Here is a 15,977-nt window from a genome sequence, read left to right as displayed (position 1 = left end):
AGTCTATATTATAGCATTTACACTAATACTTGCGGGCAGTTTTGAATGTTATTTGTGAAATGATAAACCACATAACACCTCTTGTAGTTTCTAAAGACAATGAATCAGCATGCCTGTATTTACTCTTCTGGGACACACTGCGCCATCGGTCTTCCTTCCCTGTTGGCAAAGACAGCCACATTAACACATCCCACTTGGAAGTAGGTCAAGGTATCAACCAAAAACAAGTGATTGCCACCATTGAATGAATAGTGAACAATCACGACTTAAATTGTTTCAAATGAAAACATGTTCTCGCAATAAAAACTGCTACACACCAATGGAGACCTACCCTTTTGATAAGAATCACAGCCCTAGCAGATTCCCGTAGTCTTATAAACTGTGAAGTGTCACACGTTCTTTATAATCACTATTATTACCATTTGGTTGTTAGATCTGTGATTGTTGTTGGTGAAGAGCACTGTACAATCAGTTTGGTTTATGAGCCTGACCAAACTGCCACCCTGTGGCGAGTTGGACTATTTGGGCACTTACCTGCCTACAGCAGTGGTTCTCAAACTTCTCCTCCGGGACGTCACACATTTAATCATTTTATGGTAGGGTGTAATGATGACGCTGATCGTGTTGCAAAACGTTTCGTCTGTTGCGAAAACCGTTAACTCCAAATGGAAAACGCGCAAACAAGTGTTTCTATTGGACAAATGCAGTTCGGTCCCTCCCCGTTTTGTTTGCTCCGTTTGCTTCTTAAAACGGTAAAATGTTACCGTAATGAATACACCCCTGAAGTAGCATACTTGATTCACTTAATCAAGGGTTAGGTGTTAGTTGATAACTCAAATACATGGAACAGCTAGGGGTCACCAAGGAGAGGTTTGAGAACCAGAGGCCTACGGTATAATACAAATAATATAATATCTATAGATATCTTTGACACGCCTAACCAGGAACCTCTAGGTTTGAGACAAGTCGACAGAATCCTTACTTTTGTGGTGTCAAAGTTGCCGAAACCCATAATCTTCATCATCTCAATCTCCTCTTTGGTCTTGCCCTGCATGTCTTCCTCTGTAAATAATACACACATTTTGACACTAAGCATGTTTCCATCCATTTACATTACATTTAAGTCATTTAGCAGACGCTCTTATCCAGAGCGACTTACAAATTGGTGCATACACCTTATGACATCCAGTGGAACAGCCACTTTACAATAGTGCATCTAAATCTATCCATCCAACCTTTTTATGCGAGTAAAGTACGATGGATTAAAAAAAATGTCCTGATGGAAACAGCAAATATGTCCATACATACCATTACAAATTGACAAACCATGCCAGACAAGGTTGGATCTTTATGTGTCTGTAAAATTAATTATGCAAGAAATGGCCGTGGAAATTATTTTACGTGCAAATATTGAAATTAGCATCCTTTCTAAGTCCCACGATGATAGTCTATGTTATGTAATCCTCCCTCTATGAACTTTCAAGGGTAGTGAAAGCGTAGTGATGAGCTTGATGCTTCTTTCCAATAAATATCGAGCTTTTTATTTTGGTGACATGGATGCTTGCCTGCTGTTTGACAAATAAAAATGATATTTTGTCCATAATAATCGCATCATGTAGTAGGCTATACCCATACTGTATAATTAAATGGTTGGCTAGAGTGCACGTGCCAATATTATTTTTAGTTACATTTTTAGCTCTACTGATTATTTTGTAACGGAAACCATGAGCATGGTTTACCAGGAAGAAACATGACTAATTCGAGGTAAAAGGGAGTTGGAGAACTCAACAAAAAAAGAGCAGAGTGATTTATTGCTCACTTTAATCTACTGTACAGGATGCGAACTGGTGAACCATTTAACTTGTTTTTATTTTTTATTGACTCGACATGGGAATTTAACCGCAAACGTTATTATGTGCCCTACGTTATCACGCACAAGTACATATGTTTTAATATTCACATTGAAATCTGTCGCAAATTGATTGGAAACCTAGCTAGTGACATGCAACAATAGTATTTATCCATATCCTCACATAGGGTTTGCGTCCCAAATGGCAGATTTCACCATTTGAAACGCATCCAAGTTCATAGCAAATAAACCACCCGAGATCTGATGCTAATCCCTTTATCCTTGGAATCCTTTTGATCATCATCACGCCTGTCCTTCTGCCTGGAGGGAGCCAGAGGAAGAGCGTAGTCTGCGAAGAGACCTAAAGAAAAGAGACAGCGATAGCTAGAGGACAGGTTATCCAGGCAGAGATCCTATTCTATATCATCTTCTTGATGTGTACACTAATCATTTCCCCTAATGGACTGGTTTAAGAAATATTATGGAAACTGCGAATACCCTCCAGCCCATTCTAACACCAACGCAACGCTTTTACATTTTTGAGGATTAGGTGAACAAGTGCACATTTTGGGGAGAAGCATAGGACATCAGAATGCTTATTCGTTGCTAAAGCGAACCTCGTTTTGGTAGGGATCGGCTTCTACTTCTGCCCATTTTAGTGCCTTCTTGTGAAGGTCTTCAAACAATAAACAAAATCAAAACCTCGACAATTTAACATATCTCTTCCGTTTGATTTCAGTAGCCCCGAGTCCGCAGATGAAAAATACAGGACAGGATAAACGGAAGCCTTCAACACAGAAAGCTATATTGACTGCCCCCTAGTGGGTGGAATCGATATGAACGAAAATTGCATGTGGATTTCGGTCATTCTATTTCTTATTTTTCTTCTTCTTCTTCTTCTTTGGGATTGGGTTGTCTGATCGCGTCCAATTTTTATGGTGTATACACACTGCCACCTACTGTACTGGTGTGGGAGGCCAGTCACGGCCTAACTCAATTAAATTATATTAATTCGTCCTGTTCCTCTAAGAAAGTGAAATAGAGCCCTAGACATCACTTCCCTCCCCCCACTACACCACCCAAACCCCATCCAACTTCTCTAAACCTTTCACACAATCTCTCATTATCTACGTCATACAGTTCACAAAATATCAACACATGCACCTCCACTAAACACGCATCACACAGGCCTGTTTCTTGTCTCCCTATCATCCACAGCGTGGCATTCAAACCTGTGTGCCCAAACCATAGTCTACTCCACATAACTTCCTCTGTCCTACATCCCACCTCTTCCTTTACTGATCGGTGCATGCAATAAAATTGCCTCCCCTTACTACTAGCATCCCACTCCCTTTGCCAAAGATCTAACCCATTTCCCAGATCATGGACTTGACTGGCGGCCCAGCGGGACCTGAATATCTATCCCCTCTCTCCGCACAGCACTCTTAGCCACCACATCAGCCTTCTCATTACCCTCAAAACCCACATGGGCGGGAACCCAGCAAAAGCTTACCATCACTCCCATCCTCTCCAATCCCACTAACCTCACCATCATCTACACAAACAAGTCTCCCCAATCCGACCTGCTCGTCTTCACTGCTCAACATTGCAGCCGAATCAGAGCAGATCACCACTCTGAGTGGTTTCACCTCCTCCACCCATCTCAAACCTATCTGGGATGTACACCCACCCTACCACTGACTGGATTCTTTGAACCATCTATATCCTTAAAAACAAATAAAAACAACTATCTATAGCTCTCCACACACAGTCTGATGTCCTCAGCCCATTCTCTCCTGCCGTCAATCATGTCCACATCTACACTTGGTTACGGAAACAGCCGCAGAGGAATGGTCCCCTGCAATTGCGGGCCCTATCTCTCTCTCACCCTGTCCATATTCTACCACCTTCTGCCTGATTGTCCACCCGTACGTCCTCTGCTTAGCCACTCCTCGCTCCCAGCATTCCCCAGTTGCCGTGACCGCAGGATGTCCTTCTGAACTCCCTTTCAACCTCCCCAGTATGCTAATGCCAGTTTGTCCCGCCTTATCCTTAGTGGGAGTTCCCCACTATCCACATGCAATGCCTCAATAGGTGTCGTCCTGAAGGCACCCACACACAATCTCAGGGCCCTTGACTGTATCCTATCCAGGAGCTGTAGTACCGTTTTAGCTGCCAATCCATATACAAAGCACCTATAATCCAAAGATGACCTGATCAATGCCGGGTACACACAGTATACAACAGTGTTTGTCTATTCGACCTCCAATCATATCCTGCCACTGCCCTCATGAGGTTCAGCGCCTTCCCTACACTTTATTTAAATATACTCAACATGTCTCTTCCACGTAGGCCTCTCATCAAACCCCATACCTAAATACTTCAACTTAGACATCCTACCTATATTCTGGCCGTATATTTGCAGCAAAACATCTTTAACATTCCAATGTATTCTTCTTTTTCTTCTTTGGTATTATGGTGGTCCGCAAACAAATGTTTTAGTTGCATGCCGCCACCTACTGTATTGGCTGCATATCAGCCTACTATTCTGTAGTATGAATTCATTACACTGTGGAAAAAATTGCCCTACCAACTAACCATACACCCATTAAAACATCATCACTTTTCCACTACTTTGGCCCTATCGGATCCTGCACCAGGCCAGCAGCCTGGGAGGACGGGACAGTCTCATTTAAAACACCTTGTAACTCTTCTGCAGTCAAATACCGTACACCCAAGTACATCTCTGTAGCTGCCACCATAATATCTATCATCCGTGAATTACGTTCTATTCATATGGTACATTTGACAACCATGGCCATGGAGGCAAAAAAAGAAGAAAAAAAACGTATTGAAGCACGTTATTCGTATCACACGTGAGATCATGTCTTGATAAGGCATATCTAACCAAGATGAATTATAAAAAAGGGAGGCGAGGTATATCGGAATGGCAACTTCACAGTACCTGAATCTCACATGATTAAGTGCAGTTGCTAGTGTAACGAGCAACAGATCAAACCAAACTGGATTGAAATCAACTTTGATCTTTAATGACTGGTACATTTGAACCTTGCAACTTTTCACTTTACATTCTAATACGAAATAATACATTAAAAAACAACAAATATCACACATCAGCATTTTGATAACAGCTACTGATCATAAAAATAATTACAGCTGTAGAGGTATTTTGTACTCATATTTCAAAGAAAAATTTTGGGGAAGAGTGGAATGTTTAGTACCTTTTAGTTCGGCTTCAGTTTGCAACATCAAGCAACGCGTTTCTTCCACAATGCTTAGATCATATCCTTGCTTGGTATTAGTGGCATTTATAGCTGTCAGCTTAATGTTGGGGACTTTCTTTTTTTTTTGTGCATTTATTTTCTTATTTGTCCCTGCTGTCTATGACTTGAATAGTTAGTTGAATTGGAACAAGACATCTGCAACAAAACAATAAAAAGAGCACGTTATTATACCTGCATAATTCTACATGTACTGCACCTGTGCTCGTATGTACATACACCTGTCACCTTCGTCTGACTATTAAAAGCGAATAAACATGACCAGGCCAGGGGGTGTGCCTATGAGGATACTGCAATGCAACATTGGTTTATATACACACACGTGTCAAGAGTGTTACTTCTTATATTAAATAGGGAGTGCATAATTCAGGTGGTGTTGTTGATTCTATTTCATTTAGAATGATTGTGGATTGTTTCAAGATAATTTGAGAGTTGTACAGAAACAATATTGCCCCCCCCCCACAAAAAAAATGTTTTAAAAAAAATTAAAATTACTTCTAGACGTGATGAGTGACTGAGCTATACATACAGGAGACTTGAGTGCGTGTTAGTGTGTTTGCCTCCGTGTATATGGCTAGAAGTGGAGGGTGCGTGTCAGAATCATTTTACATTTCCCCTCAAGTTTCAGCTTTCTCTTTCTGCTCTTTCTTCTTGCTCTTCTTTAGGAATGAGGGGGCCTTGAACTTCTTTTTCTTCTTAGACGGGGACTTGGAGGGGGATCCCTCAGGGGTGTTGCTGGGCGGTTTAGCGGGTGGGGCAGCAGGGGTGGTGGAGGGGGGTGTAGAAGTGTCATTGGTAGACAAAGCCTTCATCCCTTTCTCCAGCTCCTCCGTGGTCTGCTTCTCCTCCTCTCCTTTCCCGTTCTGAACTGCTGTGGAGTCTTTCTTTGTCTCATCTTGCTCATTTATTATTGGAGTAAAACAAAGCAAAGGAAAAAAACTATCAGAGTAAATAGATTGTTTTTGTGTTAGCTGCATGGAACAGTAGGGGAGAGTGGAGTAAGTCCATAGTATGCGGGAAGTACACAGAAAATATACAACCCCCACCATCGATATAGCCGTCTGTAGAGCATGCAAAAAAACATCCTTCCTACATATATTTCAGGATGTTGTGTATCCCTGGAAATAAGCAGAATTAATGTAAAAACACAGCTTGCCCCCCCCCAAAAAAAGTGATACGGGTATGGGGTAAGTTGAGCCGCAGGACAGGGTACGTTAAGCCACCTTCTGCCCTGATTTAAATATTACCGCTACCTTTTTAAAACTCTGTCTTTATTTCCCCCAATTCAACACAATCCCTTTTTGTCTTTAAATCATTTTAAGCATATTTTAACACAGGCTTAACATCTAATAAACACTTTGTGCTGTTTAAAAACACGTTTAAATAGGCCAGGCCCTGTTGTTACCTCATAATGTCTTGCATTACGCCTGGGAAGAAAACACTTACATTTGCTCAACTTGCTATTAACTTACCCCATGCCCTCTGGCTCAACTAAACCCAAGAGAAACATTTTGAATATATTAGCCCACACATCTACAAGGATGCACTTTGCCCGGACATGTTTAGGACCTCATATTGAAGCTTATAAAGACCCCAACTGATGTATAACAATCTTAAAAGGGTCTACTTTGGTTTAGATGCAAGCATCATGGAACTTCTGACACAATAAATGAATTAGACTTGCTTACCACTTTTTCCACGTGGTTTCTTCCTTCACAGACTCCATGAAATGAGGACCTCTTTCTAAATATTTGGTCAAATTATTTTTGGGGTATGGTTTCCGAGAAAAAAGGGTGGCTCAACTTACCCTTTTGGCTCAACTTACCCCACTCTACCCTTCACTGCAGACGTGTCATGTCATTGCAGTTGTGCCCAACAAAACATGCTTGGTTAATGAGAGTGCAACCATGTCTTACAGTTTGTTTCTCAGTACTTACTTACTATTGAGACAAGATCTCAGTACCAGAGGGGTGCCCTATGAGCCAGTATAGAGGAGCATAGACAAAGACGAACACAGAGACAGAAGGAGAGAGGTACATACAGTAGTGGTGAAGACAGATGGGCGTCACAAGAGGGCGCTGAAATGTGACACATTTACAACAACAACAAACATCACCACACACACACACACATCACTCAGCCACTGAGCTTATTGTACAATATTCTCCTAATTGAGATCCATGCACGTAACTCCATACATTGATATCAATGCATGTTTAATGCGAACGTCCATGTTACATATCTCAAGTTAGGATTGAAATATTTAGGGAAATATTCAATGATGGTGAGCGCAACAGGGGTTGTGGAGACAACAGTACAGGGTCCCACATATTGTCATGTAGGAATTTGAGCGGTCCTTCTCCCCTGTATGCAAGGCAAGCAGAGACAGCTGTGTGTGTTCAGCACTGCAGGCCGAGTCTCACCTGAGGGTGGGGGATTGCAGGGGGTAGGGTTGTTGGTGGGGGGGGTAGCTGGGAGAGACTCCTTCTCGTTCTCCACCTCCTCCCCTACTGACGCACAGAACGACAGACAGACACAGGAGAACAGCGCATAGAGCTAATTCTAGTAAGCCGCGTGCAAGAGTTGTGAGGCAGAGTGAGAAGTGAATTAGGAATTGGTGAAAGAAAGGCACATTAACTGTACAGTCTGAGGTTTCATTGCTGTGAGTATAGCGAGCCTTGCCTGGCTACCCAAACTCCTTGCTCCTGGTCCAATTCTACACCACGCCCACGGACATTAGTCTCTTCTCCGCAATGAGCCTGGATCTGAGTACCTCCCCAAAGATTTATAGAAGGCAAACACATTCTAACCGTTCTGATTCTTGTCAGAAACCGATGGGTTGGGCCAGAGCCAGAGCCATAACACACATAGGTAAATACTCTGATTGGTTAGAGATGAACCAATCGCTGATGATTTTGTACAACACCCCTCATTTGGACGTCACCACAAACGACTTTAACGACGGCAGTCTCAGACTGAAGTATGTAGCGAACATAGCGGAATAATAAGTTTGAGTCATAAGGCAATAGCGAGCCAGTAGTAAGACACATTTAGAGTGAGGGATAGTGTAAGGCAACATTTCGAGAGCTTGGGACTATAAGGTTCTATCTGCAAAAAGATTATTCTGAGATAATTCGCTTTAAATTTCCCGAACCCTCATTGGTTTGAATGGTGTCAGCAATTTTTTAAAAAAAATATTTTATTATTTTGAACTTAACAACATTAATTGGGATATTTAGAGAACTATACACACTGTAAGTAGCGAACATCGAACAGAACAAAGCTATGTCAGTAACAACATTTTGACAAAAATGCAGATAGAAACCAATAGTCCAAGCTCTGAATTCAGCGTGAGGGATAGCATTTGGGAGCAGTGCACTGACCATCTGTTTGACCTTCTGCTTTCATCTGCACCTCCTTGCGGTACTCCTCCAGCTCCTTGTCTGTCAGCTGGTTAAACGGGTTGGGGGTCTCCGCCTCAAGTGTCGCAAGTTCTGCCGGGTCTGGAGACTAGGATGAAAAGGAGAAGGAAAGGATATTACAATTGTTTTGGTTTTGATAATCACTGTCGACCCAAGAGGCTTCCCATCTCATTTCAATTTCACACTCAAATGATTCATTCCCAGGAAAGTTGAACATTGCAATATCTTCCAAGTCTTCTTTGCGTTTGCTCTAAGAAGAGCGCCTTGGTTCAGTCGTCTTCATGGTTCATGATTCCCTCTCTCTCTCTCAGACTATCTTATTTATTTGTTTACCTTTACTTTGATGCTTTTGTTGACTGAGAGCACACTCTTTTTTACAGCAACATGCAGTTTTGTCTGGACCTGGGGAAGATTAGCAGGGTGGAGGATGAGGGATTAAATGAATGAATGAATGAATGGACTTTACAATGAGAAACAGGGGAGAACGGATGATTAGTGGGGATGGTTAGGTGGCCAAAGTAGCTTCTGCAGCTGGGTTAGGAATCGTATTTAACTAAGACAACAGGGTAAACAACCCATCTCTTGCGACAAGACCATAGGGCCTCAGTTTAACACCTAAGACAGAAATACCGTACATCAAATGAAAATGTAAAAAGCAAGAATTCATACATACTCCAGCACTAGTAGGCACATCACTGTAGACCTAGTACTTGAGCCTTACCAGTGGACTACCGTCCGTTATGACACCGGCTAGTACTTGGGACTGGGGTCCTGCTGTCTTCATGTCCTGACGGTTCTGCTGCCGGATCTGGAGATACACAACAAGAACCCGAAAGGCTGAAAACCCAACACCAAACCATGTGATCCCTGTAATACATCTATACTGTGACGTCATCGCTCACTGGGAGCAGTTAAGGCAGACGTACCTTATTTCGTGTTTCCAGCACCTCTTGAGGGTTGGTAAAAAGAGGAACAAACTGATTTGAGTTCTCAATCTTGATGGCTCCTTGTTGCATCTCCTCTGTCTTCAGCCACTGAAGAAAGAGAGATGAGTGTTGAGGGTCAGGAGTTCGGCTGCATCACCCATGCCATAAACATTGCTTCAAATGCTTTTGCCCCATCAACACGTTTGTGCTTTCAATGACAGTTTCTGGGGACAAAGTTGATCTTATATATGACAGTGTGTGAGCGAGAGACAGGCATTGGGCTGGGCAATGTGCCTTTCTCGAATGACATCCTCCTAATATTCTATGGAATCCAGTGAAGAATATTTGCACCATGGTCATTTCTCTCTGAATGCATGTTTAACTGGAATCAAGACACAGCAATAACCATTATTTTAAACCAAGGTGTTATACAGTGTTGTTGCCATTCTGAGTGCAGTGTTATTATTATCACGTGTTCTCAGACAGAGAAACACCCCTGCAGTGACTTTCTTTTCCACCACCAGAGGGCAGATAGCACTGCAGTAATCAACACCAGTACTGGGCTTTCCCCTGCAATGCAGAGGACAGGGGAAAGAGAGGTTGGGAGGAACAGGAGAGAGAGAGAGAAAGGGAGAGTGAGAGCTAGTCTCCTCCCCCTGCCTGATGTAAGAAGGTCTCTGCCTGGCTGGTATTGTTCTGTCTGAAAGGACTCCATTGCTGGAGTACTCTCTAACAATCTCTCTCCCTGAGGTACTATAGCAAACACCCTGTTTTAAACACCTTTTCACGCACACAAATAAAGGTTGCATCTGCATCCATTAATTAGCCACACACACACATAGCCTTGAATGGCTGTTCAATTCAATTGCATTAGTGGAAATTCTAATATAATAGATATTTAAAATAAAAGCAACAATGTTGAGGGAACATTGGCCTCAGATACTTACTGTGGAGTGCTGGTGTCCTAGGCTGGCCCTCAGATACTTACTGTGGTGTGCTGGTGTCCGAGGCTGGCCCTCAGATACTTACTGTGGTGTGCTGGTGTCCGAGGCTGGCCCTCAGATACTTACTGTGGTGTGCTGGTGTCCGAGGCTGGCCCTCAGATACTTACTGTGGTGTGCTGGTGTCCGAGGCTGGCCCTCAGATACTTACTGTGGTGCGCTGGTGTCCGGGGCTGGCCCTCAGATACTTACTATGGTGCACTGGTGTCCGAGGCTGGCCCTCAGATACTTACTGTGGTGCACTGGTGTCCGAGGCTGGCCCTCAGATACTTACTGTGGTGCACTGGTGTCCGGGGCTGGCCCTCAGATACTTACTATGGTGCACTGGTGTCCGAGGCTGGCCCTCAGATACTTACTGTGGTGCACTGGTGTCCGGGGCTGGCCCTCAGATACTTACCGTGGTGTGCTGGTGTCCGAGGCTGGCCCTCAGATACTTATTGTGGTGTGCTGGTGTCTGAGGCTGGCCCTCAGATACTTACTGTGGTGCGCTGGTGTCCGGGGCTGGCCCTCAGATACTTACTATGGTACACTGGTGTCCGAGGCTGGCCCTCAGATACTTACTGTGGTGCACTGGTGTCCGAGGCAGGACCTCAGATACTTACTGTGGTGCACTGGTGTCCGGGGCTGGCCCTCAGATACTTACTATGGTGCACTGGTGTCCGAGGCTGGCCCTCAGATACTTACTGTGGTGCACTGGTGTCCGGGGCTGGCCCTCAGATACTTACTATGGTGCACTGGTGTCCGAGGCTGGCCTTCAGATACTTACTGTGGTGCACTGGTGTCCGGGGCTGGCCCTCAGATACTTACTATGGTGCACTGGTGTCCGAGGCTGGCCCTCAGATACTGCTGGCCCTCAGATACTTACTGTGGTGCGCTGGTGTCCGGGGCTGGCTTGGTCTTGGTTCACCCTCAGGTAGGAGTTGGGGGTGTTGAGCCAGCGGGTCTTCTCCAGTTGCTGCCGCTGGGCGTAGGGGTGCTGGCGGGGTAACGGGTGCACTCCCTCTTCCTCAAACTGGAAGGAGTGGACTGTGGCAGGGACCTCCACCTCCCTCCGTGTCCGAGAGCGCTCCAGCAGCACGGGGAAGCGGTAGGCGTAGCCGGTACGGTAACCCTGGAGGGTGGGGAGAGGGAGGTTTATAGGAAGGTTTTTGTCTGATTGATGTATTGTCCAATGTCCAGGAGTAAAAGTGATCCATGTGATCTACATCCTGGGGGTGGCAGCGTAGCCTAGTGGTTAGAGCGTTGGACTAGTAACCGGAATGTTGCGAGTTCAAACCCCCGAGCTGACAAGGTACAAATCTGTCGTTCTGCCCCTGAACAGGCAGTTAACCCACTGTTCCCAGGCCGTCATTGAAAATAAGAATATGTTCTTAACTGACTTGCCTGGTTAAATAAAGGTACAAATAAAATAAAATAAATCCTGGAGGGTTAAAGTAGGTAAGACCTGTGTCTGGAGCCCCTCTTAGTCTCTGTACATTCTATATACTGTTTATCCAGTATTGTGTGTGGTGGATGTTAATGGATTCGTGCAGGGGGACACACGTGGCCTGTTTGATAAGATCCAGTGCAGGGCATGCCATAAACAGCATTTTACCTGCCATAATGACTTTCCCCATTCCACAAAATTGACAATTGACAATTGTAAAGCAGTACTCGTTCCACTAAATTGAAAATACTTCTAGCATTGTAAATGTGCTTCTGTCTTTTGATCTCACCAGGTTATCCAGAGTCCTCATGAGAGCCTCAAACTCGTGCTCCCCGAGTCGACTCTTGGTCAGGGGGCCGAAGGTGGATCCGGCCCAGCCCACGGTGCCTGCAGCATTGGGTTTGTGGGTGGAGCGGTCCAGCATGATCAGGTTCTGCTCTCCTCCAGCACTGCACAATGCTGACACCTGTCAGCACAACACAGGATTGCAGCAGTGTGTTATGCTTTGTGTTTGGCAAGCATACAGTTACAGTACATATACAAGGTATGTGTGTGCTGTTACTCTCTCTCATACACACACATACACAGACATTGAGCTATGAGTCTGGAAGTTCTCTCCCTCTCCCTCTGTCTTTCTCTCTCACACACACACACAGTCACTGAGCTATGAGTCTGGGAGTCCTCCTTCTCTCTCTCAGTGTGGTTGTCAGAGTTGTGCCTCAAGCATTTGGCGGGAGGGAGCAGCAGAAGCGATGTCAGTACGTGTGTCTCTGTACCTGGATCTGACAGGCAGCCTGTATGTGGTAGATGGTGTAGAAAGCCTCCTCCACTGACTCCCCCAGGGCCACGATGCCATGGTTTCGAAGCAACAGCACCTGGGAATAAAGATAGACTTCAGCAAGAGAAAAAACGTAGTAAAACCCTCTTTTGCCTCAGAGTACACTCTTATTTTTGTTCATTATCTCTCATTTCCTCCTCTTTCTTCGGCCCTGTCATTGCAATTGTTATTGTTTAACAAATATATTGAGTAAAAGTAACTAATGTTTTCACTATTTATGGTGCCATTTTTTTCTCAAGCAGCAAATTAGCAGTATCAGGACAATCACAAGCCTGTTCCGTTAACCCTTGCACTGCCATAATGTTTTCACCTTGCAGGTGGGCCCGAGACTCTTCTGAAGCTCCACCCGGTCCTCCTCGTTCTCCATCAGCCCATTGTAGTCATAGGACGCCACCTCACCCACCAGCAGAGCCTCATGGGACAGTGGCAGCAGGCCACACTTCATGGCGGACACCTGCACACACAGACAACTATAAGTCACATTCTGGAATGAAGGATTTGACATGCTTTTTCAACACTGGTCATCATTAAATGTGAATAATGTCTATATCTTATACTAAAAAGTATCATCTCTAGTTCTACCTAGTCCTAAAACTCTATTAATTAAAAAAAAAACATTTGAGACTTTGTGAATATATGTTAATGATAGTTCTGAGTGTGCCCTGTCCCCTAGGCACGGCCCCAGTGTATGTGTGACTCACGGCAGCAATGGCGGGGGTGTGGAGGTGCACCAGACAGCGTACGTCTGGCCGGGTAGAATAGATGGCTGAGTGGAGGCTGAAGGAATCCAGGTCTACCCCCAGGGTGGTGCTGCCCCTCTCCACCACCTCCCCAAGGATATTCACCTTCGCCTGGGAGGACAACAACGCAGAGCAACACTAGCATTAGAGCTCAGTGTCACATTCATTTATATTTGTGTAATGCTTATTGCAATGCGTATTGGTTATTACAATGTTCAACTGTTATTAAGTCCTTGTTGAAGGAGTTCTGTGATAACAGGGGCAAGTTAAACTAAGCATCAGTGAGATGACTGAATAGTTAGTGCTTACATGTATCGGCCAGTATAAAAGTACCGTTTACGTTAGCAGCTAAACTCAAATGTGGATCAGGCTATTTACATAATAACCCACAGCAAGTAGAAAGGTTCGCTTTATGTCTGTGGAGCAGAATTAGTAGTGAACTCACCAGGCTAGAGGCAGTGACCTCACCATAGGCCAGGCCATTGGGCAGAACCAGGAAGTGCTCCTGTTCCTTACTGACACGCAGCTGACAGGAGACAACACACACACACAACTCTGTCAGATACCAAACTTTATGAACAGGGATAGAGAAAAGGAAGGGATGGATAGAATACAAACAGAGCGAGAATAAGGCCAAAGGTTTTTTTTTAAAAACATCAAAAAAACAAAGATAGAGTGAGAGAAAGTAAAGGTAAAAACTGAGATGTTGTCCTTTTAAAATGAGTTACACAACGGCATAGTCAAGTATCTGCTCCAAACTTTCAAAACCTGCATACAATTTTACTCTCATTGATAGGGCTGTGGCGGTCAGCCGGTGATTGTCAAGCAAATAACTGGTCGGTCTCACGGTAATTGACAGTTCATTAACATAAACACATTTAACATCTCCTGGCTTCCACGCATAGGTCTGGTGATGCAGAGCTTTGGAACAACTACATTCGAGAAAGTCTAATAAATCAATGTAATATAGCCTACACCACATACAGCCTTCACAATAAATCCATTATTTATTTTAGACAGATCTAAAGAAGCATGATATGAAGAAAATGTAGTCTATTTGAGAAGAACAGAATAGCATAGTCTGAGTTGTCCTTATGTTAGGTCCTGATCTGGCTATACCATATGGCTGTGGGCTACACTAGTTAATTTAGCAGACAAGATTTGCTTAGAATTCCATACCATTATTTTATAGTATGAAGAATACAATTGAACAAAGCTGAATAAAACAAAGAATATTTTCTCCAAACGATTTGAGGGAGTGTGCATTCTGTGTTGAGTGGTTAACAAAGAAATACGTACTCCTATCTGCTTCATTTAGAGTTATAAATGTAATGTTAGTTGTTCTACAAACATTGGGCTATGTTTTTGATTTTTAATACATTGTAAGGCTGCATGATACGACTCTAATGATGATGTGAAAAAAGTTGCTTGAAAAGGCATGAGCTCTGCTTTGTGTTGTGTGCAGGCTGTACACACTGCATCAGTCTCTCATTCACAATTTGACAACCACTTGATAATGCCTAGAATTTCACGGCTGCATCCCTTTTGTGTGGCCTAAAAAAAATCCATGCCTTTTGCGGCTAGTGGCTATTGTGCCCTTCTCCCTGAGTACTGCATGCTCCATCACATGATCGGGTCTTTCGCACAGGCTACAAGTGAAGACAGACACATCAGGGATGCAACTGCACACAATCCTTATCAAATTCCAAGGTGCATATTGAAGATATTGGAAGATCTGTCCACATTTACTTTTTGTCAGCCAACAAGATGAGTAGGCCTAACGAAGAGCAAAAGCACTAGCCTATGTCAATCTACCATCCCCCATAGTACAAAAGTCGACCTATTCTATTGTGTGCAAGAAATAAATATTCCAAACATAGTCTGGGACAGTTGTGGGACGCGATCGATTTTTATGCAATGTGGCAGATCAGAACATTTATCTTAAAATAGTGATAAACTATCAGGCTATTTCTTCACATTATAAGGGCAGCAATGAGCTCATGGTAGTAGGCTATAAGCGAAAATGTTCCATTAGCAGGAAAACACCATTATCAAAAGTAACCGCAAATGCAACTATGCATGTAATGCTTTTATTAAAAAAGGTGCATTTTTTTATGGTGAAAATTATCTTCCCCAAACATGAAACTCACACGCTGCTTATGTATGCCAGTTAGGCTCTACATACCTTGTATAGTGGATTAATGTCCTTAATTTTAAGAAGTTATTTGGCCACTTTAGTTGTGATACAAACCTTATTAAAACATATAGGCCTATGGAATAGGCTACATGAGGTGTGTGACTATGATTAGAAAAAGTCGCAAAAAAAGGGCATTGTTTCTTATGCTGGGCAACATTCACAACTGATAATATATACTAAGTGATAGGCTAATATTGTCACCCATCAGACTATTCTTGATTTAATCTTGTCTTTACATATACTAAATAATATATGTGTGAAATTTGTTTTGATATA

At 43.5% G+C, this 15,977-nt stretch overlaps 1 protein-coding gene across 12 annotated transcripts in view; it reads right to left on the bottom strand.

The window, feature by feature from the left end:
- Nucleotides 1-4,877: 4,877 nt before the first annotated feature.
- Nucleotides 4,878-15,977, bottom strand: part of LOC118393389 (beta-adducin-like) — a 28,317-nt gene continuing 17,217 nt past the window's right edge. For 2 of the 12 annotated variants that reach the window (XM_052461741.1, XM_052461742.1), the window contains exons 5-16: nucleotides 13,950-14,030; nucleotides 13,466-13,615; nucleotides 13,075-13,218; nucleotides 12,703-12,801; nucleotides 12,216-12,392; nucleotides 11,366-11,611; nucleotides 9,500-9,607; nucleotides 9,295-9,381; nucleotides 8,907-8,975; nucleotides 8,535-8,661; nucleotides 7,575-7,661; nucleotides 4,878-6,046 (exon numbers count right to left, since the gene is read on the bottom strand). In XM_052461741.1, the coding sequence (XP_052317701.1) occupies nucleotides 5,769-6,046; nucleotides 7,575-7,661; nucleotides 8,535-8,661; nucleotides 8,907-8,975; nucleotides 9,295-9,381; nucleotides 9,500-9,607; nucleotides 11,366-11,611; nucleotides 12,216-12,392; nucleotides 12,703-12,801; nucleotides 13,075-13,218; nucleotides 13,466-13,615; nucleotides 13,950-14,030 (1,653 nt within the window). In that variant the 3' untranslated portion in view covers nucleotides 4,878-5,768. Of the gene's footprint in view, nucleotides 6,047-7,088; nucleotides 7,127-7,574; nucleotides 7,662-8,534; nucleotides 8,662-8,906; nucleotides 8,976-9,294; nucleotides 9,382-9,499; nucleotides 9,608-11,365; nucleotides 11,612-12,215; nucleotides 12,393-12,702; nucleotides 12,802-13,074; nucleotides 13,219-13,465; nucleotides 13,616-13,949; nucleotides 14,031-15,977 lie in introns of all 12 variants that reach the window. The other 10 variants (XM_052461748.1, XM_052461747.1, XM_052461749.1 and 7 more) reach the window with 10 other exon arrangements.

The sequence above is a fragment of the Oncorhynchus keta genome, chromosome 14 (assembly GCF_023373465.1).
Source record: "Oncorhynchus keta strain PuntledgeMale-10-30-2019 chromosome 14, Oket_V2, whole genome shotgun sequence".
NCBI lineage: Eukaryota > Metazoa > Chordata > Actinopteri > Salmoniformes > Salmonidae > Oncorhynchus > Oncorhynchus keta.
This window is presented reverse-complemented; position numbering and strand designations above follow the sequence as displayed.